The sequence below is a fragment of the Spermophilus citellus genome (assembly GCF_964194105.1).
Source record: "Spermophilus citellus genome assembly, chromosome: 14".
NCBI classification, from domain to species: Eukaryota; Metazoa; Chordata; class Mammalia; order Rodentia; family Sciuridae; genus Spermophilus; species Spermophilus citellus.
Window position 1 is genome coordinate 103,935,802 of NC_138194.1, and position 27,295 is coordinate 103,963,096.

The window sequence follows — 27,295 nt, forward strand, 5'->3', positions numbered from 1 at the left end:
ACAGCTCTGCCTGAGCTGGGGAGTGGTGAGAGGGGACAGGCGGACTGAGGACGGGCAAGGGGAGGAAAGGGCTGGCACAGATGACCCAGTCCTGGGCTCATGCTCCCCCACATCACACCCCGAAGGACAGGCATGGCAAGGCCATTGCATTCTACAGTCCCCAGTGGCGACCGCGGAGGGACAGTCTGGCCCAGCCCAGGACCTACAATGCCTGGGGCATGGGGCCTGCAAAGCCTGAGGCCCGAACCTGCTGTCAGCATTTAATACAGAGAACTCAACAAGGACCAGGACGGGGCGAGCCTGGTGGCGGCTGAGGCCTGTGGTCAGGTCACATAGTGGGACAGTTCCATGATGTCTCCCGTGAAGTTCAGGTAGAACCTGCGGCACATCGAGTCCGGGTCCTCCCTGAGGGTCTTCAAGCCTGTGGCAGAGACCCTGTGTCTGACTCTGAAGCTGTGTCTGTCCCCAGGGGTCCCAGTCGGCCACCCGAGGCCCTGTGCTGCCCAGCCCCGGGGCATGGGGTGTGGCTCACTTTTCTTGAGGGTTTTTATGTCACCCTTCTTCAGGTAGAAGCAGAGGTCAGCGAAGTAGTCCTGCAGCAGTGCCCCTGGGACGGGCAGGGGTGGGCAGTGTCACTGGATACCAGCTAGCACCCACCCGCAGGGGGCGGCCAGGGTGCAGGCGGGCACCTACCGATGAACCTCATGGCGGCCAGCTTCAGGTTCCTGTGGGGGCTGTGCAGGTAGGTCAGGGCCTGCATGAAAAACTGGTGGTAGTTGCCAAAGTTGCTCTCTATCTGGGGGAAGAGGAGTGGCTGGTGGCCAAGCTGGGCCCAGATGGCACCTGGCCTCTGTGGCCCTGTTCTGTCTGAGGCCCCCATGGCAGTACTAGCCAGAGAGTGCAGGGCGATCACCTGCGACCCTCAGGTGGCAGGAGGGAACCAAAGCTGAGACCCCCGCAGGCTGCAAACACAAGAACCTTATGCTAAAATGTAGGTCTCTGATTAAGTAGCTAGAGCCATGTCCGTGAGTCCGTCATGTACGAGACTATTCGAGGAAGTTCACTGAGTTAGATAAGTTTTAATTTATGGGTTGACCTCCTGATGGGCAAACGTGATGTTAGCAGTGTTGCCTTTTAAGGCTTAAAAGGTGGATTTCACGCATAAGATCAGCACCCTGGATGTTAAGTAAAATAGAAATGGTCATGCAGATGCCCCTCCATGCAGGACACAGCTCCAAGATCAAAGAAACTGTCAACAAATCCCTCTTAAAATCCTTCAAGCAAGCTGAAAAGAACAATGCTTCCTGAGGGCAGGACTGGAATCGGTCCGAGGTCAGAGCCCACGCACTGGCTGCCCTCAGCAGTGGGCCGTCTGCCCAGGCGGAGGCTGAGCTCAGTGCCCACAAGGAGGACCAGCCCCAAGGACAGGCAGAGGCCAGAAACTCACCTCCAGCCCAACCGGGGCATGGCAGGCTGGAGCTACCGTGTGGACTACAGCCTCCCTAGGACAGTCCAAGGTGAGGAGGAGGGAAAGTCACCCCAGGGCTCAGCAAGCAGAAGACACCCCGCTGCAGGATGCCCAGAGGCCCCCTGATGCACAGCACCACGTCAGCAAGAGGACGGGTGGTGGACTCCTCAGGCACTGCAGAGCTGACCGCTGAGCAGAGGCAGCTGAGCACTTTCTAAAATGACTACAGCTGCAGAAAAGGTGCACACAGGACACGGTCAAGGCCCTCTGTGCTGGCCGCTATCTGTCTCTGTGATCAGAACCCTGACAAGACACTTCAGAGTAGGAGGTCTCCATCTGGAAGATCTCGGTCCATGGGGGGCAGGGGCTTGCTCTGGGCCTGCCATGAGGTAGCCCAGGAGGGGCATGGGACAGGAGGGGCACAGGAGAGGAGGGGCAAGAGACAGGAGGGCACGGGACGGGAGGGGAACGAGACAGGAGGGGCACGGGACGGGAAGGCCTTGAGTCTGATCCTGGGCCTGGAGACCAACCGCCACCTGTCCACGCCCACCACATGCAGCCTGCTGGTAGCGCCAAGACCAGCCTGGCTGGGCAGCCTCAGAAAACTGCCCCTGGCTTCCCTCCTCCCACAGCTGCCCTCAGGCACGCTGGCAAGGGCTCTGCCCTGCGGCCCTGGAGGAGAGGGCGGGGCGACACAGCTGCATACCTCCTGCCTTCCCGGTCCCACAGACCCAAACCAGCCAGATCAGGGAGGCCTGAGAAGGCCTGCTGCATCTTCTGGTGACCTCGGCCTTGCCCCATACCCTGAAACTGTCATCTGGACAGCCTAGGCCACTGGGAGGACAGGAGAGGCTGGGTCAGAGGTTGAAGTGGCAGCTGAAAATGAGAGGGGCAGCGTTTCCTGCACCCCTCCTGGGCCCAGCTGCACCTGCAGGTAGAACCTTGGCCCTTTCTCCATCACACCGTTAGGGCCACTCCACAGTGGCTCTGGACACAGTTCAGGTACATGGTGTGAAAGCTGTGTCCCCCCAGCCACTGGAGAGGACCTGGGCTCCACTGTGGACAGGGACCAAGGACACTAAACAGAAACACACAGTACAGACTCTCCGCTGCTGATGGACCCCACTCAGAGGGCTGGGGTGACCAGCACAACCATCTCCTCCTCCCTCCTCTGGGAGTGCCCACATCTTACCATGTAGATAAAAACATCGTTCTCGGCACCCAGTCCTCGGCCCCACGCCAACTTGCTGAACAGCTCCTTCCGGAATTCCCACTTTAGCAAGATGGCACAGCGCAGGAAGGTGAGCTTGGTCTTCTGTAGGCAGAGCAGGTGGGTCACCCAGGGTTCTCTGTCTCTGCCTCACCACATTCCTCCCAAGCAGACCTCAGGGGAGGATTCTGCAAGGATAACACCCAAGGACAAATGCACCTTGCTGGGGTGGGGAGACTGCTGCCAGAGGAGGGGGCAACCACACCAGGGACCTCCACTCCCTGAGCCCTGTGGTGCCCTCTGGTGCCCTGCTCTAATTCACATGAAGCTTCAGGAGAGGCCTGTGGTCACCCTGGCTGCCAGGCCTCCTTCTTGAAGCTAGGAAGGACACAGGCTAAGCAACAGGCAGAGAGGGGCATCCAAGGAAGTCAGCTTGGGACACCCTGCCTCAGAGGAGGGGCCTGCACCTTTTGGGGAAGGAGCCTGGGCCAGGCTGTTCAGAGATGACAGCTTAACGCTACAGGAGTGGTCTGCAGAGAGAGCATGTGACAAATCCGGGGACTGCAGGGCTACCCTGTGGATCCTTGTGGAAACTGGACGTGGGGAACTCCTGGGGAGGGGACTCTGGGAAAGCAGGTACCCCTGTGCAGGACATGGTGTGCACCCCTGGCCCAGGGAAGGGAGCAGGGGGACCTAAATGCTGGGCTTACTTTTGTGTGTGGGGGGGAGGGGGCTGTGGTCAGTGGAGCTCCAAAAGCCAGGACCATCTCTGGGATGCGTCCTTTCCTTTTCTCCATCTGCCTGTTCTCCTGCAGGGCCAGGTGTGGCCTCTCCCGTCTCAATGGGCCCAGGATGGTGCCTACAGGGCTAAGTCCTCCAGCCCCACCAGCAGATGGGTTCTCCCCACACCTGGCTCTCCCGGCCACCACAGCCAGGCCAGGGCTGCTCACCATGACCACTTCAGGGCAGGAGTCTGCCAGGTGGAAGAGCAGGGGCACCAGGGCCTGGAAGGCAAAGGTCTTGAGCGCCTGCCGGAACTTCTTGCCACCACTGTGGATGACATCCCCGAACAGGAAGATGGCGCACCCTCGCACCTCTGCACTTACCTGGGAGACATGGGCAAGTCTTCCACTCAGGCAGCCCCTGCACCCCCCGGTGCGGCCTCTCAGCCGCTGACCATCACCCCTCCCTCTCTGCCCATGATCTCAAGTCGCTGGTGTACGCCTCATTTTGGCTCAGGGCAGACCCACGCCACCCGGGACCCCACCGACAGGTGGACCCTGGGCACCCGAGGGTAGCTCCTATTGCCCTTTCTCTGCCCCATGCTAGGTCTTCTCTGGGTTCCGTGCTCCCCTCGCCACCCCCGGACCTCCGGCAGCCTTTCATTTACTCTCCTAGATGTCCCTCCTCTGGGTTTCTTGACACCCCCGCCCAGGCTAGGGTCAGTCCGTCACTTCCTAGCTCCGTGACCCTAGCAAGGCTCCTTCCCTGTGCGACCTGGCGTCGCCTTTGCTGACAGCAGGTGACTACAGTCCTTGTCCCTGCACCTGCACCGAGCGGGCCAGGGGCCGTGGTCCTTCCGCGCCGCCCACACCCCTAGCCCTTAGCCAGGGGCGCAAGACAGAGTCCCCGCGCCCCGCGCCCGCCTTTCAAACGAATGGTTCTTGTCGTCGGCCCTGGGAGGCGGGAAGCCCGAGGGCAGCGCAGCACCTGGGTCACCTGGGGCGAACGGAACGCGGTCCTCACGCAACCCCCTCCCCGGGCGGGCAGTCCGCGGGGCCGCACAGCACAGTCCGCGGGGCCGCACAGTCCGCCAGCCCCGCGCACAGCGGCATGGGCTTCTCTCATTGGTGGGCCGGAAGAGACTGCGCAGGCGCCCTGCCTGCTCCTTGTCAAGCCCGTCCCACGCATGCCCCGTCCCTCCCTTTGCCGCGCTCCTCCTTCCTCTCCAGGCGGCTCACGTCCTCGAAGAAGAGCTGCAGGTGGTGGGCGATCTTGAGGATGACGGCGCCGACGCCCTGGTCGCCCAGGCGGTGCAGGATGTCACCCAGAATCTGCATCAGCCCCAGGGGGTCGGTGGGCTCGGGCTGCAGGAAGCTGTCCAGCAGCTCCAGCAGCCGGCTCTGGAGCAGGGCCATCTGCAAGGAGACCCACCCAGTGTCTCCAGGTTCCCCAGGTGACGCGGGTCGCCTGCCGCCGGCTGCGATCACAGCTCTTTGGACTCCTGGCTCTCTGACCAGGGTACCTGCGCATCTCCAAACCCACCCCACCTAGCAGGGCTCTCGGGGACCGAGGAGGACAGAGTGCCTGGCTGAGACCGGCCACAGGCTCCCTGGCTGCTTGCCTACACATGGACAGGAGAATGGACAGAGTCAGGCGGTGCATCTGGGCGTCCGTCCCAGCCCTGCAGTGATCCTAGGGGAATGGACCAGTTACCCGAGGCTGAGGGCAGGAGGAGGTGGGTGGAGCACAAGGAGCTGGCAGGTGGCTGGCAGGTGGGGGCCTCCTACCTGGAAGGGGGTCAGAGGTGCTGATCTCAGAGGCCCTCTGCCTCAGAGTCCCCTGTCCTAAGCAAATACTGCCACCTTCTCCTGCTCCAGACCCGAGCCTCTTTCCCGTCTACCTCTTCCCACCAGACTCTACCCTGGCAGCCCTCTTCTGGTGTCTCCTTCTCCTTGAAGTCTTCCTAGGATGGAAATGGGTGTGTCACCAAGCTCCCCCATGTCCCCCTCTCACCTTCTTGGGGTGCATGAGGATGCTGCTGAGGGCCTGCAGGCTCATGGCCCGCACCAGCGGGTTGGGGTTTTTCAGGTTCAGGTTCATGAAGTTGACCATGGACCTCTGATTCACATGCTGGAAGACATCCGGACTGTTGAGAAACTGAACAGGGTTGGTGCCATCAATCTACCTGTCACCTGCAACTGCCAGGTAAAGTCAGCGCCACAGCATGAGACACTGGAGTTAAACATAGGGAAGCACTTTCGGGCAGGAAGCAGATCTGGTGTATCAGACCCAAGTTAGGGTGTCTCTTATCAGAGGACAGTGTCTTTTTATCCTTGATGTAAGGAGCAGGTCAGGGTGGCTGGGGGAAGCTGACCTCTGAGATGATGAGGATAGCCACAAGGTTGTCTCGCTCCTCACTGTTCTTCAGAAAGATGATGGCTTGCCCCAGGATGGCCTTGACCTCGCAGTCATAGTGGGACATAGCTCTGTCCAAGGGAAGAGGCAGACATGATCCCTGAGTGCTTCACTCTAGGGCCAGGCCCAGATGGGTGGGGGGAGGGATAGGCAACCCCCCACCCACGCAGACTTTTCCACTGGCTGGCAGCTAACTTTCACCTGCCGCATCACATCTGCCTGCTGCCTGAAACTGCTTCCTTTTGTCTAACTCCAGAGTCTCCTGCTGTGCTGCTGACTGTACCTGGTAGCTGTGGTTGGTGGGTAGATTGATGGTGCCCACGTGACTCAGCCCAGACATCTTCCAGCACAAGTCCAGAGTGCAGGGTCCCGTGTGGGGTGTGGCCTGAGCCTGGGCTGCTGACTTCCAGCTCCTTCCAGGCAGAAGAGGGCACCCAGCTTGGGACCTACCTGGCCAAGAGGGTCACTCCCTGGGGGTAGGTCTCCAGGCACTCCAGGCACTCCCAGCCGTTGAGCAGCTTGACGTGGGCAAACACCTCCCAGTAGTTCGTGGTCCAGAAGAGGCCCTTCAGCGCTTCCAGGCAGGTCCTGGAGTGGTGCCCAGGCGGGAGGGTCCCCTGGGGCCTGGGCAGACTGCCACCTCCTGGACTCCCCGTGGCTCAAGATTGTCACCGCTTGGTTGCCCCCTGCCCTCAGAGCCGGGCTCATTCCTTCCTGGGTCCTGAGCGTCCAGCCCCACTAGCACCCACCAGGGACTCCTGTGGGTGTGAGGCAGAGGCCAGGGGGTCCTGAGAAGGGGCTGGGCCCAGCCCGCGGCTCACCTGCAGGGCCCGAGGGGCTTGTCGTCCAGGATATCCTCCTGGTAGTCTGCCATGCCCTCCACCATGCCCAGCTCCAGCAGGTAGTGCAGCTGCGTGAGCAGACCCATGAGCACCCCTGCGAAGGCCCAGCGGATCGTGCCCCTGTACTCCTGGGTGTACAGCAGCTCGTAAATGGTGTTGAGGGCCTGCAGCAGGCGACAGGGGGCCCGTGAGCGGGGGAGGGCAGGCCACTCTGTCTGCAGCCCCAGCCGTCCACCTGCCCGGCCCACGGCGTGGAGCACCTGCCCGTGGCTGCTTCTGGCTGCACCCCCACACTGCAGCAGCCTGAGGCCGGAGCAGGCGCCCTTCGACTGCAGGGCTTCGCTGGGCCCCCAGGCCTCGCCTGGCCTCTGCACCCTGGGCCTCCTCCCTTGCCCCAGCTTGCCTCCAGCCTCTAGTGAGCTGCCTACTTTGTCCAGGTGCCCTTAGCGTGGCAGTCCTTTCCAGAGCACCCCCTTGGTGAAGGCCACCCCTGGTCCTGCTGGCTTCCTGGCCCTGGCTCCGGCAGCCATCCCTGTGCCGCCCCATGTTCCCAGGGTGGGACTGTGTATGGCCCCATCTGTCCCCTGAAGTTCTCTAGTCAGCCCTATGGCCATGGAACCCCTGCCCTGCCCTATCCTTGAGGGCAGTGTATCCCACCGCTCCTGCCCCACCCCGGGTCCTCTCAAGGGCAGACCAACTGGTCACTCCTGAGCCAAACCCTTGTGACTTCCAGTTGCTCTTGCAGGAGAGCTCTGGGGCTGGCTGTCACCCCTTACCCACAGCTGGGGGGCACTGGGACCTCCCTCGCCACACTGTCCTCCCAGGCCTCCCCCATCCCTCTATCACTGTGGCAGGCAGGCACAGGGTGTGGGCACTGGCAGTCCTGGGCAGCCAGGCCCTCCCCTGCTGTCCCCTAGGTGCTCCCTGGTTCCTGGCAGAATGGACAGGGTGGGGCATCCCCACGGAGAACCAGTGCCAGGCAGCAGCCAGGCCTTGGCAGGGGCAGCTGATCAGTGTGCTGGTGCCCCAGGCACCTGGGGTCACCAAGGGCACAGGGGCAGGGACTCCCTGTGAGAAGGTGGGGCACACGGCCCCCTCACAGATCACGGTGATCTGCCCACTCCTGCAGTCACCAGGGCCACGCAGGCCGGGGCAGAGGCGCGCACCTTCAGGCAGACCAGCTGGGCCTGGCGGGTGGGTTGGATGAACTCCCTGGAGGGCCGCAGCTTCAGCTTCATGTAGAGGATCGTCATGACCTTGCGGGCCAGCTGCTGGTTGGTAGCCAGGGTCCTCCACAGGAACAGGATCTTCCTGGGGAGACAGCGACCCAAGCCACTGCAGGCCACACTGGGGCACCTGGGCTGTGCTGCCTGAGGGCCCAGAGGCACCTGGGGGGCCTTCCCGGAAGGCCCTGATCTGCCTGTCAATGAGACAGCTTGCCGGGTTCCTGAAATGGACACAGCCAGCCCTCAGGAGTGGTGACAGGTGGGTTCTGAGTCTGGGCCTGGTCGCTGCTGGCTGGGCTCTGAGCACAAGTGAGCTTTGCCTGACATCTGGGCTCGCTCCCCCTGGCACCCGCCCCCAGCTCCAAGCTGGCAGCCGCCATCCTCAACCTGCCTCACCTCTTAGCAAGCGAGAAGCTGGGTGGGTGGGGGACAGGAGCACAGGACGAGCAGCCGGCTGAGCTGCCTGGGCTGCCTGTCAAAGGCTGGGTCCCCTGGGACAGGCCAAGGTCCCCAGCGCCCTCAGACTGCAAAGTGCTGCACATCCCAAGAGGTTTGCACTAGCTTCTGACCCCACAGGGCTGGCAGGTTGGAGGCGGCCTTCCTAACAAGTGCCCTGTGGTCCAGTGGTGACCCAGGAGGAGCCAGCCAGGGGCTCGGGACCACCAGACCCTGTGTCTTCAGAGCACTGGGTTGGCCTCCGGGGCTCTCTGAGCCGGAAGGACCTTCCAAGGTGAAGGCCCTTCCTGGGACTGCGAGCCCAGGGCATCTGCAGGCCCCGGCCAGGCTGGGCCCTGGGAGCAGGCACCCGGCAGGAGCTGTGCTGACCATGCTGCTTCAGCGTGAGGCTGGCCTGGGGCAGCTGTGGCTGGAGGGCAGGCAGCGGGTGGCAGGTGGCGTCCATCTGGGGTTTGTGGGCAGAGGGCGGACCCACCTCTCGAAGGGGTGGCTCAGGGACAGGGTCACCTCCACCACCTCCTGGGTGTGCTGGTTTCCCAGAGCTGCGATGGCCTTCATCATGGTCTTGTAGACGTTCTTGAAGCGGATGCCTGGCAGCTCCTGGAGCAGGCTGTGCAGGATCTCGGCCACCTGCAGGGGGGCCAGTCCACGGCCAGTCCGCAGTGGGGCCCCTGTGAGTCCCTGGGTGGGACCCAGCTCCGCGGCTCACAGCACCGCCTGCCCCTTTGCATACCCGTGCTCCACTCCTTGGTGGCGGGGGGTGGGAGGACAGGCTGTGGGGGACCAGTGTGGCTGGCGCAGGGGGTGCCCGAGCAGGTGGGGCCTGGCAGCCCCTTGGACAAGAGTGTGTGTGAGCCCTGGGTCAAGCTGGCCTCCCCAGACTGAAGGGCAGCTAGAGCTGCAGCCACCTACAGACGGACACCAGGGGACCCACGACCCCCAGGGCAGTGGCAGGGTCCACCTTCTGGGGCACAGGACAGGAGCAGGGCTGCCAGAGGCCACCTCAGGGCCCTGTGCACCGCTGCAGGGAGGGGGTCTGTCGTGGAGAAGAGGTGTGGCCGTGGGCGTGTGCACACACAGCCCTGGGATGGTGGCCTTCTGCCCCCCTCTGGGTCTCTGCAGGGAGGCTCCCTCCCAGCAGAGGATATGGCCCTGTTCCCCAGAGGGGCCTTGTGCCCGCCCTACCTGCTCAGGCTTGATGCCAGCGTCCTGGAAGATCATGAGGAGGAGCCTGGAGGCCAGGTCGCAGCGCAGGTGGCTGTGACTGTGGAGGCCGTGCAGCAGCGTGAGGACCAGCTGCGTGTGCTGGGCCACCGTCAGGTCCTTGCGAAAGGCCTGGTGAGGGAGGGGCTCTCCTCAGCCCCAGCCTGACCAGGGAGGAGCCAGGCCCTTTCCAGGAGGAATGAGCGCCCTGTGAACCTGCCCACAAACGTCACACACACACAGACCTGCCGCGGGCCAGCACGGTGGCCACAGCTCCCAGCTGCCTCTTGGCTAGAGAATTGCCCTGGGGGCAACAGGAGCAAGCAGCCTTGCTGGCCGGCTGGGCAGCTGGTGACTGGCTGCCCTGCCCACGTGCAGTCCCTGGACCGCCTGCTGCCAGCGGCCTCCCTTGCCATGTCCCACTCCCTCCCCTGCTCGTGCTGAGAAAATGTCCTAGTGAATCCTGCACCCAGGTTCCCATGCCCCGGTCCCCTGGAGGGTCTCGGCCAGTGCACTTCTCAGGGAACCACCCTGCCCCACCCTGCAGCATCCTGTTCTGGGAGCAGAGGGACCTCAAGCCCCAGGAGCCCTCACTTGGAAGGTGGGGAAACAGGCCCGGAAAGGTGGGATAGCACGCCCAGGGCAGCCCAGCCGCCGGGCAGAGGTGGGGAAACAGGACCAGAAAGGTGGGGCAGCACGCCCAGGGCAGCCCAGCCGCCGGGCAGAGGTGGGGAAACAGGCCCAGAAAGGTGGGGGCAGCACGCCCAGGGCAGCCCAGCCGCCGGGCAGAGGTGGGGAAACAGGCCCAGAAAGGTGGGGTAGCACGCCCAGGGCAGCCCAGCCGCCGGGCAGAGGTGGGGAAACAGGCCCAGAAAGGTGGGGTAGCACGCCCAGGGCAGCCCAGCCGCCGGGCAGAGCTTGGCCTGGTGCCAGGGACAACTGATGGGCAGGGCCGGCGGAGGGTGGGCCAGGCGAGGGAGCAGGAGCACCTGGCTTGCACGGGCTGGAAGGGCAGTGCCAGGCCATGTGTCCCAGCCAGGCAGGCGGGGCTGCCACCCTGGAAAGTTCTGGAGAGAGGCCCGGCAGACACCAGTGACAACCTGAGGCCTGCTTCCTGTCAGACCAGGAGGTGAGGCTGAGGCGGGGACTTTCCTTGGAAAGGGCAGTGTCCAGGGTCCTCGTCCTGGCCCTGCCCACACTGCTCCCCTGACTGCACAGGTCGCCTAGGACCCCCGGGCCTGCCGGTACAGGGGGCTGGGGAAGGTGCGCCAGGCAAGCTCCAGCTCTCAGGAAGCCTGGGCCGCGGTGGGGAGCGTGGCGAGGGCTGGCCCCGCGCAGCCTGGGCTCACCTTCACCATGTGGCCAAGTTTCATCTCCCACTCCTTGGAGACCTTGACCTCGAAGTGCTTTGCCTTGTTCCAGGGCATGAATTCCAGCGCCCTCCCTACGTGAGACTCAGGTTCAGGGGAACCGCTGGCCTGGGGGACAGCACCCCCCTCCCCAGCCCTGTCTCCCAACTCACAGACCAGGCCTGAGTCTGAGAAGCCCAGGGGCCCAGGAGCCAGGGTGGTGGCCGGGAACCATCCCCTCCCTCTCCTGGCGGCTCACCCTTCTGCTCCACCACCAGATGGAGGAGGAGCGAGACGCACTGCTGAGAGTGGCTCCTGGTGACTCTGTCCTTGTCCCGACACAGCAGAGTCAGCAGGCCAATGTGGTGACCCAGCACCGAGGGCGTGGCCTCCTCCTGTGGAGGGGACCGGTGAGCCACACCGGCCCTCTGTGGTCTACTCCTGCACTGCTCCTGGGGACGCCTGCTCCGGACCCACAGGAGCCTGTGCCAGCCTAGGAGTCCCCTGGCCTCCCTGAGCCAGCATCCCCATCTGGAAAGGGGACTGTTCATCATGTGTGACGGGGACTCAGGGCGTGCCTGCTGCTGCCTCCCTTTGAGCGGGCACACACACAGGTGCCTGTTACACGTGGGCCACCATGTGCACACAGTACTGCTTTCTTTGGGGTTGTTTTAAAGATTTTCCTACTTAATGTTGATTTTTAGCAATTTTGGTTCTGATGTTCTTGGATCCGTGGGTTCATATTTTTCATCAAGTTGGGGAGTTTTAATGTCAGCTGGCCGGTCCTCCTGCCTGTTCCCCCCCCCTGCCCTGGGGCTCTGGTCATCCTTCTCTAGTCCTTCTTTTCCTTTCGTGTCTAGGGGTCTCTTATCCTGTCTTCAGATCACTGTGTTTCCCTCTTCTTCTCCAGCATCTGACCTGCTGGTACAACTGACCAGCGCCTTTTTATTTCAGCCTGGACTTGGTTTGATGTCTCGCTGTGGCCATGTATCCCTAGATGTTCCAGATCCATTCTTTATCATGTTCATGTTGGCCTTCAGCGTTGCCCCGGGACTGGACACTGAACACAGGCGTGCTGGTTCTACCAGGGAGCTGCACCCCTGGCCCTTTTTATTTTTATTTGGAGACACTTTAAACCTACAGCCCTCCTGCTTGGGCCTTTGGAGTAGCTGGGGGACAGGCGTGTCACCTGGCCCCCAGAGCCACGGGCTGTGCCATATTCCACTGGTCACTGTGGCCATATGCCCAGTTCCCATACGGGAAGTGGTGCAGACAGTGTGGTGGGGCCCTCTTGCAGCCTTCAGCCACGGCGGGCAGAGGGGCTCCTGGGTGTCCCTCTGAAGGTGCAGCCTCAGAGACCCCGGGAGTTGGGGAAGTTGAGGTTCCACTTGGGGAGAGCTGCTTGTGGGGCCAAGCGGTTTGCACCTGTGCAGAGCCACCACCAGCCGGGTCCCCGGGCTGGCAGAGCGGGGAGGAGGACAGCGCTGCCCCGGGCTCTGGCTCTTGCTGAGTCCCCCTCAGCTCTACTGGCCACGGCCAGTCTCCCACCCCCGTCCTCAGACCACCCACGTGAGCTTCCCTCCCTCCCATGCGGACGGTCTGGCCACAGGAATCTGGGCAGCTCCATGAGGCGGGACGTCCACCTGGGGGTCCTCCCCCCACCTGGGTGTCCAAGGGAGGACGGGGACTCACGGTGAACTTGAGGGAGTCCACCACGTACTGAAGGAGCAGGAAGATGGACAGCACCACCCGCTTGCGCTCGTGGCTCCTGTCGGACTTCAGCCAGCGCTCCGTGTGCTGGGGCAGGAGAGCAGGATGAGTACCGCTACTGTGGCCCTCCTCCACCCGCCAGCCCGGCCGAGCCGCAGCCGGCTGACAGGGGCCTCCAGGCCACCGGGCTCCGTGGTGCGCCCCTGCTCCCTCAGCATGTCCACTTCAAAGGGACCTCTCCTCCTCTCCCAGCCAACACCGACCAAGCCATCCTGCAGTGGGCACCAGCAGGCGTTCTCCAGCTTGATTCATTCCAGCATCACTTACCTGGAGGTGGCGTTAGACCCTACAGACTAGGGCTCAGCCCCAAGGTGGCCCTACATCAGATGCCTGTTGCAAGCCCCGGGTATGGCCCGTTGCTTCGACCCAAATGAGCTATGAATCCAATGCATGGGCCCATCTCTCATTACTACAGTGAAATACCTGAAGTAGGTACTTCCATAAAGAAGAAAGGTTCACTTTTGTTCACAGTTCTGGAGATCCAAGGTCAAGAGGCCACACCTGATGATGGCTTGCTTGCTGGCAGAGTCCTGCGGCAGCACAGAGCACGTGTGTCTCTGTGTCTCTTCTGGCCTCTACCCCTCTGCTCCTGAAGCTAGCAGGATGCAGCCCTGGGCCCCGCCCTAAGGACATTATCTAGTCCTTGTCGCAGCCGCCCAGCGGCCTCTCAACACCACTGTGGATCCGGGCCCACCTCAGATGGCAGTTCAACCTCCTCAGGTGGAGCGTGGGGGCCACTCAGTGCCGAGCCACCCACGGTGCCTCCTGGGGTTCTGCTACCTCTGAGCCACTCTCAGCCCTCAGGAGGCACCAGCCCGCTCACCGCTTGTCACCAAGGGCATGACAAAGGACCAGCCGACACCAGACAGAGAGGGACGAGGGCAAGTGGCGCCAGCCCCTGCCCCGCACAGCCCTGCAGGCCCCGCGCACGCTCCTCGAGGGCGAGCCCCCAGCCCAGCGCTGGCCGGTGAGACCCCAGGCTCAGGGCCCCTCGCCTCTCCAGGGAGGGGGCAATAGGCGACCTCCAGTCACAGCTGGTTCCCCTGGCCACAGCCTCCAGTGGCCACCGGCACAGCAGCCTGGGGGTCTAGGGGCTGGAGCTGACGACCAGACCTCTCACCACCACAGGCCTCCAGGCTTCCAGAATGTGCAGAAAGGCGGGGCCAGCTCGGGAGGTGTCTGGGGCCTGGTTTGCAGGGCCTGCTGCTGGGTCAGCATGTGGGTGTGGAGCAGGGGGACACCTGGGAGGACCATGGTCGCTCTTCCCTCTGTATTCCTGAGCCACTCCAGGGATTGGAGAGGGACTGTCTCTGTCCTGGGGGCCCCGTCCCTTTTCCCTGTCGCTCCTGTCCCTGGAGGCCCAGGTTCCAGGAGGGACCCCAGCTGCGTGCCTGTTGTCCCTGTCACCTGACCTCAGACTCTCAAGGACGGGTGCCGGCCACTGCCCCCTCACACACACACCTCCCACAGGGGCCCTCGCAGGGCTCCGGCAACAGCGCCTGCCAGGGGGGTGTTTCTGGCCTGAACTGAGCAGTCCTGGCCCCGCCAGGGTCCGCAGTGGCTGATGGGCACGGCTGGCACCGCCAACGTCCCACAGCTCGGGCCAGAACTTACTTTCCACCAGATGGAGGGCTGGCACCCACGTGGCTCACCTCCCTCCGGCCACCCTGCCTGAAGCTCCTGTCTTCTGCCTGACTCCCTGTGGGCCTCGGTCACCTCCAGCGTCCAACCCCACCCCGCCCTGGGCCCAGACACCTCAGAACAGCACGGCACAGCTCTGGACAAGTGTCCTTCAGGGCAGAGAGGAAAGGGCCCGACCGGGGCCCAGCACCCGGTCACCTCCCACCCCCACCCTGTTGCTTCCCAGCCCCCACCGGGAAGATACCTGGCCCCACAGCCTCTCTGAGTCTTGGAAGGTACTCAGGGCGTTCCTGGGGACACACCTGAGCCCATGGGGCTGCCTTTTGGGTTAGGACAGTGCTGGCCCCACACAGAGCCACCTGGGAGGTCAGGGGCAAGGTGGCCCTCCCCAGCCCATCCCACTTATCTGTCAAAGGGGTCCTGGGATACCTCTGGGCTGGAGGGATTAATCATTGCAAAGCACAGAGCCCAGGACCAGCACGCTGCTGCCAACCCTGCAGGGGACTTCAGCAGTGCAGCTGACCGCTGCCCACCTGCCCAGCAAGGAGGAGACCGAGACTAGCAACCTGGGCACTCTCCCCAAGTCCCTTGCTCTCACTCAATGACCGCAGTGGGGAAGAATGCCTCTGGTTCCCAAGACAGTGACTCTGGCAAGCGGGCATCATGGGCACTGGCCAGGAAGAGACCTCGGGCCCCAGTAGTGGAGACGCGGGCAGGCCGGCTGGAGCGGGCCTCACCTGCAGGAGGAAGGAGAGCTCGTCCATGCTCGGATTCTCAAGGAAGAAATTCTGGAGGAGCAGGTCCAGGGCTCTCACCGTCTTCCCGTACAGCGCCTGGCGGAGAAGGGTCAGTGGGTGTGGCCGCAGGCCTCCCTGCCCTGAGCCCCTGCTCCTCCCGAGGGCTGTGCCCCCCACCCAGGACTGGGCAGGACAGGGCAGGACGGGTCAGGCTGCGGCTGCCGCTGTGTCCAGGAGACGACCGTGTGTGTGGCCTGGCTGCTGCTGCGGTCCCCTGCTGCCCTGTGCCCCTGCTCTCAGGCGTCTTCCTTCCTTTGCCCTGGAGCGCTGGGCTCCCCAGGAGAGGACAGGCGGAGTCCTCCTTCCCCTCGACCTGTGCCCTTCTCCTGGGAATACTATTTGACTGACGGCCCCAGATACGCAGAACTCAGCAGGTCCAGTCACCCCAGACCTGCTGCCCATCGCCCTGGTGCCCACTGGGCCCTGAGAGCTGCCGGGGACTGTGGAAAGGTTGAGTGAGGGAGTCAGCCATCACGGTGAAGACCCAGCTGCTGCCCAGCACCCACTGCCGCTCTGCCAGGGCCTCACCCGGGGAGACAGACGGTGCGGACGCAGGCAAGAAGGGCGCCTGCCGACGGGCCTCCCTAGCCAGCCTCCTAGTCATGACTCCCTCTCAGGGCGGGTGCTCGCTGGTGTGTCCTGGCCCTGGGGAGGCGCACCCCACAGAATCACCCAGCACAGACGGGGAAGCACGAGCACCCGTGGGAATCTCCAGTCCAGAGGACAGGTCTGACCGGTGCGTGCAAGACAGGTGCATCCATGTCAGGAGGAGGACAGTGGCCAGACAGTGGGCAGCACTTCCCTGGAGTCTAGGGGGGCCGGGGCTCCTCAGCACTGAGGTCTTCCCCTCTCCTGTCCTCCCTCCCATTGGCGCAATGTGAGTTGCAGGCACGGTGTCCAGAGAGCGGCAGGGCAGACCTGCAGAGGGCACGTGGCAGCAAGGGCTGGAGAATCACCCTGGGGCCAGGGACCAGTGCTGGCTGCTGGTCAGGTTGGGCTGAGCAAGCCACCTGCTGGAACTTTTGTCAGTCTCACTGCTGTCCACATCCTGTGCCAACGTCACCTGCACACACCCACACACATGCGTACACACCCCGCCACACACATATGCACACACACACATACCACACACACACACACACACTCAATCCAGAGGGCCAACCAGGGCCTCCTGGGCACAACACGTTTTCAGAATCAAGAGATGGACTGAGATGGAAGGCCGCAGACAGAAGTGTGCGCATAGGCAGGTGACCGGGGGGAGAGGACGTGACACAGACACAGGCACTGATACAGGTGTCAGGACCAGCAGGACAGAGAGACGCACTAACGATGTGGACCACAAGTTCATCTGACTCCAACGTGGAAAGACACCAAGGGGGAACAAAGGACAGAGGGACAGGGAACGGCCAGCAAGACGGTCATGCCGGACAGATACCTGATGGGCCATCGCCATCTGATGGGCCATCGGCCCCCTTACAATGCCACCTGATGGGCCATCACCACCTGATGGGCCATCGCCCCCCTCACAACGCCACCTGATGGGCCATCGCCTCCTGATGGGCCATCGCCCCCCTCACAATGCCACCTGATGGGCCATCGCCACCCTCACAATGCCACCTGATGGGCCATCACCACCTGATGGGCCATCGAGCCAGACCTACTCAAAGGCTTCCTACAAAAAGCCACTTCAGCAATGACGGTGCAGAGGCTGACGGCACAGCCAGGGGCCAGGCCCAGCCCTGACCTGGGCAGGGGCAGCAGGGACAGGCACACAGGTGTAGGGACCTAGCAGCAGGCACTGGGCGCCAGGCCAGCGGTGAAGACAGCCTTTCCCATGGCTCCAGCAAGACAGAGGCCTCCGTCTTTATGGCCTAAGAACAGCTTTGAAATCCCGTGGCAACCGGCATAGCGGGTCAGGGGTGGGGGGACAGTGCCCTGCGGCCGGGACGTGTGGCCCTGTCCCTCACTGAGGGTGTGTGGACCAAGTCGGTCGCTCACAGGCGCACACAGCTGGGCACGGCGCCTGCCGGGTTGTGGGCCAGTGGATCTGGGCAAAGTGCTCTCCTGACAGAAATGGAGCTTCCTGTGAAGACATCGGCGCACTTCTAAGTCATCAGCGCATCAAAGAGTGAAATCAGAGAATCCAGGAAATCAGAGAATCTCTGAAATCAGAGAATCAAACCGAGTAAAGATGAAGACACCACAAATCCAAATCGGTCCCCGTGGAGGACCTGGGAGAGCGTGGGCAGCGGCCGGCACCCCCCCAGCATCGGGAGCCATGCCTCAAGACAGGCCTGCAGCGCAGCACGGCTCCCGCACCCCGCTGCCCATCTGCGCTGGGCCCCGACCCTGACCCTAGCGAGCGCAGCAGGCTGAGGATAAAGAGGGAGGACACAATCAGAAAGGAGGGAGTGGGCCGCCTTCACGCGAGGAAGCCACGCGCACCGACAGGCAGAGGTGGAGCCTCACAGGTCACTTCCTGTGTACCAGCAAGGAGCCGGGGACCTAAAGCCTCCAGACACCATGGAAAACGTCACCACAGTGGGAGACGGGAAAGAAAGCCCCGGCAGAGGGATGGGCAGGAGAGTGGTGGGAGAGTGCAGAAGGCCTGGCCACGGGAAGACACTGGCCCCACAGACCCCCGAGCCTGTGCCAACCCAGGCCTGTCCCAGTGTGCGGAGGGCAGCCGATTCCAAACCTCCCTGGAAACGCCGGGCACCCCGGAGAGCAGAAGCAACCGCGAAGGACGACAGACGGGTCTGCAGAACCCGGCCTCGGGCTCAGGAAGCCCCTAGCGCCCTGTGGGAGCAGACGGCCTGTGCTTACCCACCCCGGAATGTGTGTCTCCGGGAGCCCAGGAGCGAGGCTCCACCGTCACCACGTCCCCCCAGGGGGAGCAGCAGACGAGCTCTCAGACGCAGGACTGGACACCAGTGTGAACTTCACGGGTCCTGAGCATGCTGTCCACTGGCCCCGCCATCGAGGAAGTGTGACGACGGCACAGCACAGATCACGGGGCAGAACGAAGCCATTAGAAATGGAATCCTGGGTCCCTGCAGGTTGGTGTTCAGCAAAGGTGACTGAACCAAACCAGGAGGGTCTTTGTCAAGGCCCCCACGGCCAGTAGGTGTTCGTGCACAGACAGTCAAACTCCAGCCCACACAGGAACTCACGAGAATCAGCTCAGAGGAGGGCCCGCCCTGTTCCAGGCTGTGTCCCCTCAGCCTCCTAGGCTGACATCCTAGGGAGGGAGCCTTGGGGGGGACCTTGGGAGGTGCCCATGATGGGATCAGTGCTCTCATGAAAGGGGCTCCAGAGCGCTCCAGCCCCTCCATCAAGGGAGGACCCAGAAAGCAGCTACCGGGAGTCTAGACGAGGCCTCCCCAGAGCCGCCACCTGCCACCGCATCTTGACTCCCAGCCTCAGACCTGCAAGAGGCAGATTTCTGTGGCTTGTGAAACACCAGCTATGGTACTTGGTTACAGTTGCCCAGACAGACCTGGACAGGGACCAGGTGTCAACTCCAAAAGAACAAGACTTCTGGCAGAAAGCAGAGAAGCTGTGAAACGTGGTGTCGGCAGACTTGGGGGCCACAGCGGACGTGGTTGGCACCAGGCCCAAAGTACCGGAGCCTGTGCCCAGCTCTGGTCCAGATGCAGGCTCCGCCTCTGTGGGCAAGTACCTGGGGCGGGAGAGCCAGACCCTTTTCTGAAGAAGCTGCACTATTCCACATCCTACCAGAAAGCTAATCAATCTGGATTTCCTCAACATCAGCAACTTCCGCTGCCCAGAAGACTCAACTAAGAGAAGAGGAAGCTACAAATTGGGAGAAAATATGTCCACATCAGATATCAGAGGACAGAGGCTCACATCTAGAAACAAAAGGGCCTCTAAACATAAGAACCACAGAGGTGACTCAGGTGACTTCCAAAGAGAACCTGGAGATGGCTGGGATGGCGCGAGAGGGGAGGGGGCTGAGAACCGAGGCCAGCCCATGCCTCTGGCCAGGACCAGGATTTCCCCAAGGTCAAAGTCAGCCAGGATGGAACCAAGACTAGACCCTAACTCCTTCTCCTGCCCTCACCAAGCAAGGCTGGACAGTTGGGCCAGTACCCGGCACCCACCATGAAGGAAGAAGGGGAGTGGCCCAGAAGCACAAGGTCACCATGACATCCGGGGCTGGCTCCAGCGGAGGGGACTTGCTCTTCAGCTCCTCTATTGGGGGCAGCAGGTACACGCTCTGCAGGCAGGTCTGCAGAATCCTGGACTTGACCAGGGGCTTAAGGCTGGGCCGCAGGTTGCTGCAAGGAACCAGAGAAGAACAGGCTTTGCAGGACTAGTGGGCTGGGGCCAAAGCCTGGCTGGGAGTGGACCTGGACAGCCACACACCTGGCACAGGGTGGGGAGGCATGGGGGAAACGGAGCTGACTTGGACTGGCAAGGCCCCCCAGTGACAGGGACTGCAGCAGGCCATCCTAATTGGCTTCATTCTTGGGTTCTTTGGTATTTGTGAGAAACTTAGGGATGACTCTGGGGTCAGTCAGGGTTGTGAGTGAACCAAGATCAGAACTTGATTTGTGGCCATGTCAGGACTCAAGGGGTGACAAGGCCAGGGCTTGACCAGGGTCAGGGCCCAGCATGTGACTGGGATCAGGGCTCTGTGTGGGGAAAGGATCAGCCCGTAACCACGACCAGAACTTAGCGTGCCACCGGTCAGGGCTCACTGTGTGACCAGGGTCAGGGCTCAGCATGTGCCCGCACAACCACCTCTGGGCTGGGAACAGAGCAACCTGGCCCTGCAGATGGACCCTGTCCTGGCCCAGCCCTGGGGTCCTTTGCACAATGACCCTCTCCACAATCAGAGGGCCTGGCCTGTCTTTGCTCCTGGACCCCAGGGGGAGGCACCTGAGACCCACAATGACGAGTATGGTCTTCTGCCGGCAGAGGGTGGCCAGGAAGTCAGGCTCCTTCTGGAGGATGCACTGGGAAGGTAGAGGAGGGACCAGTGTGGCAGTGGCACCCAACCAGCTGCCGGGCCTGCCTGCCCCACCCACCCTGGCGGCCCTGGTGACACCACTCACCAGGAGACACTGGATGAGCTCTGGCGTCTGAGTGAACTTGTAGTTTTGGGCGCCGTACTCTTTCCTGAGCACCCTTGTGAGCAGGATGGATGCGGAGAGGAAGCTCGATTCTAGGATTTCATCCTAAAAGGTGGCCAGGTCAGGGGACAGTGGCACAGAGTTCCCCAAAGCTTGTGCATGCACAAACACACCCACACAGGTGCACACGTGTGACACACCTCGACACAGCACACACACACACTCTCACCAGCCTGCAGGCAGCACACAGCCCAGGACCGTGTGCACCACCCACACACTCACACCACAGCCCCAGGAGTGTGAGCGCCCAGCAGGAGCTGCAGGGATCTGAAGGTGCTCCCACTCGCCCGTGGCTCGGGACAGTGCAGGCAGGTGGCCGCCTCCTCCACCAGCCTCAGGCTGGTCGCCATCCCCTGCAGTTACAGCCCTGGGCCCAGGAGCGTGGGAAGCAGACCCGGGGTGGGCTTTGCCCGGCCACATCCCTGTGCCTGAGCCTCCTGTCTCCGGGGTGAGTGTGGCCTGGGGCGACGTGGACTGGGGTGCACTACCTTCCCTGCCCTTCTCTGGAGGGGCTGGGGCAGGGCTCACGTAGTAGCTGCAGGAGAAGTAGTACACCATCCTGGAGATGATGTTGTCCACCCAGGGCAGGATCCGCTCCTTGGCGTGAATGGCCATCTGTCCATAGCACAGCAGGTAGGTGCTGCTGACCCACTTCCAGTGTAGGTCAGGGTCCTTTGGCTGCAGGCAACAGGCACAGCTGGTCCTGAGGGCTCTGGCAGAGGCCCACTGGCTGCCCTCCCAGCCTGCACCTGTCTCCTGCCCCTGGAGAGGGTCAAGCCCTCTGCCCAGCTCTTGGCAGTGGCCAGGTCCTCAGGGCCCAGTCCTAGGCCTGGCACCAGCCCTCTCCTTCAGGAAGCCCTCAAGTGGTCTGCATTCCCAGGCAGACGTCCGCCTTGGGGGCTCTCGGGGTCTGCTTTTCCCAGGGAGGACTCTGGGCAGGGAGTGCTGGAGAAAGGACCTCTCAGCACACCTCCTAGCTCTGGTGGCCAGGCCTCACACAGCCCCTGGGGTCGGGGGAGCCCCTTCACTCCAGGTGCTCTGCCCAGCAGGGACTGAGGGCTTTCACTGGCCTGCGTCCCACACAGCAGCCCCTCCAGAACCCTCATGTCCCCCGTGAGTGCTGGGGGCCAAGGCTCTCCCAGCCCCACACCCCCACACCGGCAGCCTCCAGGGACTCTCTACCTGGCTCTCTGGGGACGGGAGGGCCCACCTCAGGAACCTGGTACGGCCCATGTGCTCCAGCAGGGCCCACACTTCCTCCAGGTGCGTGGTGGATGCTAAGCCCACCGAGAGGGCAATGCCCTGTGGGCAGAGGATCCTGTGAGTGGCCCCCGGTCAGGGCCCTGGTCCTCCCAGGAGGACCAGTTAGCACCTGATGCAATGGTCCCCCACTGCGAGAGCCACACAGATCTCCAGGAGCAAGGGCTGAGGGCCAGGAAGTGACAGGGACCCTATGAGGCAGGGTCTGGAAGAGGGGAAGCCCGTAAGTGCCCACCCACCTCTCGCTGGCTGCAGGACAGGTGGGAGGACTCCAGGAGGCAGGTCAGGTGCCACTTCACCAGCTCCATGTCGACACACTCGCGAAGGAAGATCCCGTAAAGTTGGAAGAGGAAGACCTGGGCAGAGGGACGGGAGCGCTGGCCCCTGGGCAGCACCCAGCTGGACGCTCAGTACACGGCCATCCACGGGAGGGGTCAGCTTGCTCCGGCTGGTGTGGGAGCCTCACATGTAATGGCTACTGCAGGTGATGTCCAGACTTTCTCTCAGCAGTGCCCTAGCTCAGGCCCTAGCCCAGGCCTGTCCTCTGGGTCCCCAACACACACTGGGTGGAGACCGCAGGTCAGCCCTCACTCCGCCCTCACTCCCGTCAGTGCTTCCTGCATCCTGTCAGCAGTGTGGGGCCTAGGGGTCACCCTGCTGAGGGCCTCTGAATGGCAGAGGGAGGCCCTGAGAAGCTGGCCCAGGCACTGACCTTGTCCTCAGCCTTCTGGGGGTCCATCTTCAGGAACTCCAGCAGCCTCTGAATGTCCATACCAGAGTCTGACATCCGATGCTTCTCCACCAGCTGTGGGCAGAGCTCGGTGCTCAGTCCCACTGCGCTCCCACCCACCCTGCCAGGGCAGGTAGTGGCTGAACCCGTCACATGGACGGAAGCCCTGCCTGCTCCGGGAGCGCTCCCCACCCCCGTGCTGCTTCCATACTGGCCCCTGCACAACCTGCTCCCTCGGACTGGACGCTTTGCCACGCCCAGCTCCCTGAGCCTGGGTTGGCAGCCCTCATACCCAGCGAAGTGCGTGGGGCAGCCTCCCTCTGTGAGCCATGGCCCTGATGTGGTTCCTGCCTCTGTCGTCCCCAGACCTCAAAGAGTCTCTTCCTGAGTGGCCCACGGGTGTGGCCAGCAGCCTCCAGAGGCTGGAAACCAAGGTTGGAGCAGAAATTTGGAGGCTGGGGCCAGAACCACTTCACCCATTTCAGGAACCTCTGGTGGCCCTCTGGGACAGGGGCCTCCCCAAGGAGGAGCAACTCTGGGTCCTGCTGTCCCCCCATCCCACAACTGCAGGAGGCCTGAGCCGGGCAGCCTTAGTGAGCGTTAGCAGGCAGGTCGGGAAGAGCCCTGAGCAGGCAGGACCCTGGGCCTCAGGTGTCTCTGGCCTCCACGCTCCTGTGCCCTGACTCCCTCACACCTGGCACCTTCAGGGATGGCAAAAGCCAAGGGACGGTCGAATGCTGGGGATGGCCATGAGGTGCGCCCAGAAGCAGGCTTCCTCCCTGGCCCAGTGGCTGGGGGCAGGAGGTGGTGGGGGCCAGCAGGCCCACTCTTGTCAGGTGGAGCGACTCTGGCCCTACCTGGCCTTGAGCATACAGGTAGATGCTGATGGTGTCCAGCACCAGGCTCTGCTCAGTGACCAGCATGGCCCTGGCTTTGCTGACCAGGTGGGCCTCCCAGGATGGGTTGCAGGTCCAGTGCTTCCCTGTGTCTCCTGGGAACCTCGAGTCTGAGTAATCTGCAGAGAAACAGTGTAGTCTGCCCGCAAGTCCCAGAGACCCAGGACCACGACCCTCGCGGAAGCCAAGGGAGGCTGGGCTACAGTGGAGACCCCCTACCAGGCAAGCCTGTCCCCGCGAGGACCCTTCCTGGACCCGCAAACTTGCTTTAAAATAAGGAGAACTGAAAGTGTAGCATGTGCTGGGGGCATGTCACAGAGGCACAGTGACCAGCTCAGAGTAGGGCCAGTGTGCAGCCAAATGACCTGGGCACAGGGCTCTGACACGGCCCAGGGCACAGAGACATGATCCACAACCTGAACTCAAAACTTCAGATCAACGAGGAAAACATGGGGGGTCAGGGTGCCATGTAATTTCCCATCGTTTGGAACAAGTTGAGCTGGCTCCCTGCCTGTTCCTCACACCAAAACCAACAGCAAAGAGCAGCAGCTTCCCAAGGGCAGAACTGAGCCGTGGGCTTGTTGTCCATGACCCAGGGTGGCGGAGGCTTCCTGAATGTGGAACGACAGAGATACAGGGAGACCACTTCTGCAATGAGCCACATAAACCGTCCCCGGCGGCAAAGACGAGCTAAGAAGGTGCTGGCCACACACCTAGGGGGCTAGGGGTACCCTGAAGCCTCATCCAAGGTGCAGCAGAGGATCCCCTCTGCACCCCAAACTAAGGCCAGAGAGCCCTACAGAACAGAGCCCTACAAACACAAGACAGTGTGAAGAAACCATTCTCACACCCAGAAGGGTGACAAGTCATTAAACTGCAGGTCCCAAAGCACAAATAACGGTGCGCTCAGAACTGCAGGCGCAGGGTTCTTTTCTCTCCTGGGAGCGTGCAGTGACGGTGTGGACACCATGTGGCCCTGGGCTCTCAGGAGAACCAGCCCTGCTTCCATTTGAAGAAGGCTGTGAGCCAGCCTCACAGCCCGGTCTTTGGATCAGAGGCCCATGGCCCCCACCTGGTGTGCTGCAAATGAACAGACTCAGTCCCTGCCATTCACCCCCTGGGGACTGAGCATCAGCACTGCCAGGCAGGACACTCACCTGAGCCTCATGGAGCCCCACACCTTCCAACCCCTGGCCCTGGCCTGGTGCCATCTTGAGGAGGAGCCTGCTGTTGGCGTTTGAGAGTGTTGCCCACCCTGCCCTGTGCAGGTGGCCAGGAGGCTGTGTGGTAGGCTGCAACTCTTACTCATAGATCCTTGTGGTCATTCATCCCATAAAATCCCTGACTACCCCCTGGTCAGCCCTGGGGCTGCCAGTCAGCATAAATGTTTATGTCTGTAATGGCCTTTGGAAGACCCATGCCACCTCTCCTTTGTCAAAGCCTCAAGGACCCCAAGGATCAGCAGCAAGGTCTCTGTGAAGCTGGCTAGGAGGTGGCACCCAGCTGGCCCTGCCTGCTCCAGGACCTCAGAGCCCTCTTTGTCCCTGGATGCAGGGAAGGCTGGCCCCCAGCTGCCAGGGGGAGTGAGTATGGGCAGGTAGGGGCCAGAAGGGGGCCTTCCAGCACACCCCACCTCAGGCCCTTGGGGGTCACTGAAGCTGTCCCAGGCTTGTCTGCCCAGTCCCTTACCAGGAGGCAGGGTCTGAAGGGACAGCGATGGCCTTGCCCAGTGCAATGGGAACAGATGCATCCCTTGCTGAGCCTGGGAACCTTGGTGCCCCAGCAACGTGCCCATACCCCAGACTCTGCCCGCTGCCCACCTGCTCACCAAGCTCCAGCTCTTGCTCCTCCCTGGGGGACAGGCGGTTGGACAACCAGAGGGGCCGGTGGAAGACGTTGTTGGTTGGGGCCAACATGGAGCACAATGCCTCGGGACCTGGCAGGGACAGGAAGGCTACGCATTGCACCCTACCCTGAGCCAGGCCACGTGAGTTCCCCAGGCACCCCCCTGGTCAGGTCCATCTCGGCCTCCTTGCTCCTAACCAGTGCTCCCTCAGTTACCCAAACACATCCACAGGCCCCCTCAGCCTCCATGGCAGGGGAGGACCTGGGTGGGAGGGGAGGTGCCTGTGCTGCCCTCCTCAGAGGCCCGGGCCTGGGGTGTGCTGGCTGGGACGAGGGTGCACACTCACACAGCCATCTCCTGGTCACAGCAGCTGAGAGAGGGCAGGAGCCCAGCATCTCCAAGAAACACGGCCAATCTGTGGGCACTGCAAGGCCAGAAGCCCCTGGACCCAGGTGAATGTCCTGGCACCTCCTGTGCAGTGGCCTCACAAAGCATGTGGGGACTCAGGGCCTGTGCTGCCCTTGCCTCCACCTGGTCACCTGGTCCCTCCTCTGATGTCCATCAGGGCTCTGCTCAGCACCTTCCTCCGGTCCCCCTGAGCCCCTCCCTGAATGGTCCGCCCTGCCCCACGTGCACAGCAGGGTCACATGGAACCGGGTTAAAGTGCATGTCCTCCTGCAGCAGTGGTCTGACCAGAAGCTGCATGTCTAACTGGCCGCCAGAGGACCTACGGGAATCCAGGGTCATTGCAAGCCCAGGTACTCTCTGAACACCTGCCCCAGGTGCTGGCCATAGACCACACCCATGCTTGGGTGGCCTCCCTCAGGGTCCAGAGCCCCTGCCCACTCAGCCAGGATCACCAGGCCAGGTTCTGCCTTCGACCCTAGGTGAGCAGGCTGTCCAACTGACGAATTGGCCCACAGTTGTCCACCTGGCACCCCTGCCACCACCCAACAAAAGCCCTCATGTGTCTCCTGAGGTCCCTCCTTGGTACTTCTCCACCCTGACCTGGGACTGAACCCTGCAAAAACACTGCCCCAGTGGGGCCTTGGCAGCCTCGGTCACTCCCCCTGTCCCGGGCCCTCACTCAGCCACCTGGCTCCCGGCCACGGCCTTCTTCTGCAGCCCTCTGCTTGGTGGCCCAGGCAGCTTTTAGCACCCCTGCCCCCAACCTGGAGTGCTCCCAGCCTCCACACCAGCCCCCACACGAATTCTCTGCTAGGAGCTGCTGAGCCCCTGCCTCTTCTGGGAATGGAAGCTAGGCCTGGTCACCTCAGGTCTGTGCCCCGCAGAGCGCCTGGTCTGGCAGGACTCAGCACGCACAGCAGTGCGGGGCGCAAACCCATGTGTGGGAGACGAGGGTGAGCAGGTGACAGCAGGGCCACCAGTGAGAAGACAGGCCCACCTCCCTATGGCACAGGCACCTCCGTGGAGTGCCTGGCTAAGCGGCACTAACCGTCCTGCCAGCTGAGGACCTCAGGGCCCTCTTCCATAAGCCAAGCTCATTCCATGTCCCCAGAACCTCCGTTCTCTATCCATCCCAGGCCTTTGGGCCACGCCACACCCACCCCAGCTTTCTCAGCCCCTGTCCACCCCAGTCTAGCTGTCCATCTGCTTTCCAAGGTGCACTGGCTGAACCCCTCAGGAGCCATAGACCAGGGACAGGCTTGTTCCCTGCTCAGTCCTGGCCTCGGCTCCCTCATGCCTGGCCTCTACGATCCTTCCATTCTCCCCTCTTGAGCACCGATGGCCCCTGCCCTTCAGCTGCCGGGTGAGGCCTGGGCACCTGTCTCAGGGCCTCCATTAGGTCTCCCCTCAGGGGTTGTTGGATATTTGGAGGAGCTGGTCTTCCTGAGAGGTCAAAATCCCTCTGGAAACCAGTTCCTCAGATGCTTTTCATGGAGGCGCAAAACCATTCCTAATTCATTGCATTCCAAACCTGGAATGCCAGCAGGAGTGGGTCTGGAAGTCTTCCTGGAGGAGGTAAGAGGAGACCAGGGAGCCCAAAGTCAGGACAACTAGCTGAGGAGGTGGGGTTAGGGTGGCTTGAGGCAACTGAGCCCCAGAAAACCTGGCCAGAGGAGGTCCACGGCAGGGAGCTGAGCGGGCCTCTCTGCCTGGGCCAGGCTACCTGCTGCCTCTGCCCTTCCTACCCAGGTCCTGCCTGTCCTGAGTCGCCCACTGAGCTTCTGTCCTTTCTCTCAGCCAGGCCCTGAACTGGTCCAGCTGCCCAGAGTGACCCAGAGACAACCCTGAGACCCTTCCCAGCTCCCTCCTGGCCTCAGGAAGAGGAGCCCACACCAG

General features: G+C 62.5%; 1 protein-coding gene across 1 annotated transcript; it reads right to left on the bottom strand.

The window, feature by feature from the left end:
* Nucleotides 1–288: 288 nt before the first annotated feature.
* Nucleotides 289–25,061, bottom strand: LOC308633530 (maestro heat-like repeat family member 5; the record flags this gene model as incomplete). The annotated part of the gene is made up of 26 exons (XM_081266381.1): nt 289–421; nt 533–607; nt 694–796; nt 2,661–2,783; nt 3,389–3,784; nt 4,640–4,816; nt 5,415–5,558; nt 5,776–5,887; nt 6,267–6,404; nt 6,638–6,822; nt 7,825–7,969; nt 8,816–8,970; nt 9,526–9,675; nt 10,893–10,987; nt 11,152–11,287; nt 12,585–12,689; nt 15,041–15,136; nt 19,266–19,401; nt 20,006–20,082; nt 20,182–20,304; nt 20,788–20,937; nt 21,442–21,561; nt 21,759–21,875; nt 22,232–22,370; nt 23,123–23,264; nt 24,974–25,061. The coding sequence occupies 26 exons, from the start codon at nt 25,059–25,061 to the stop codon at nt 324–326; spliced, it is 3,525 nt and encodes a 1,174-aa protein (XP_081122507.1). The 3' UTR covers nt 289–323.
* Between the last annotated feature and the right edge of the window lie 2,234 nt (nt 25,062–27,295).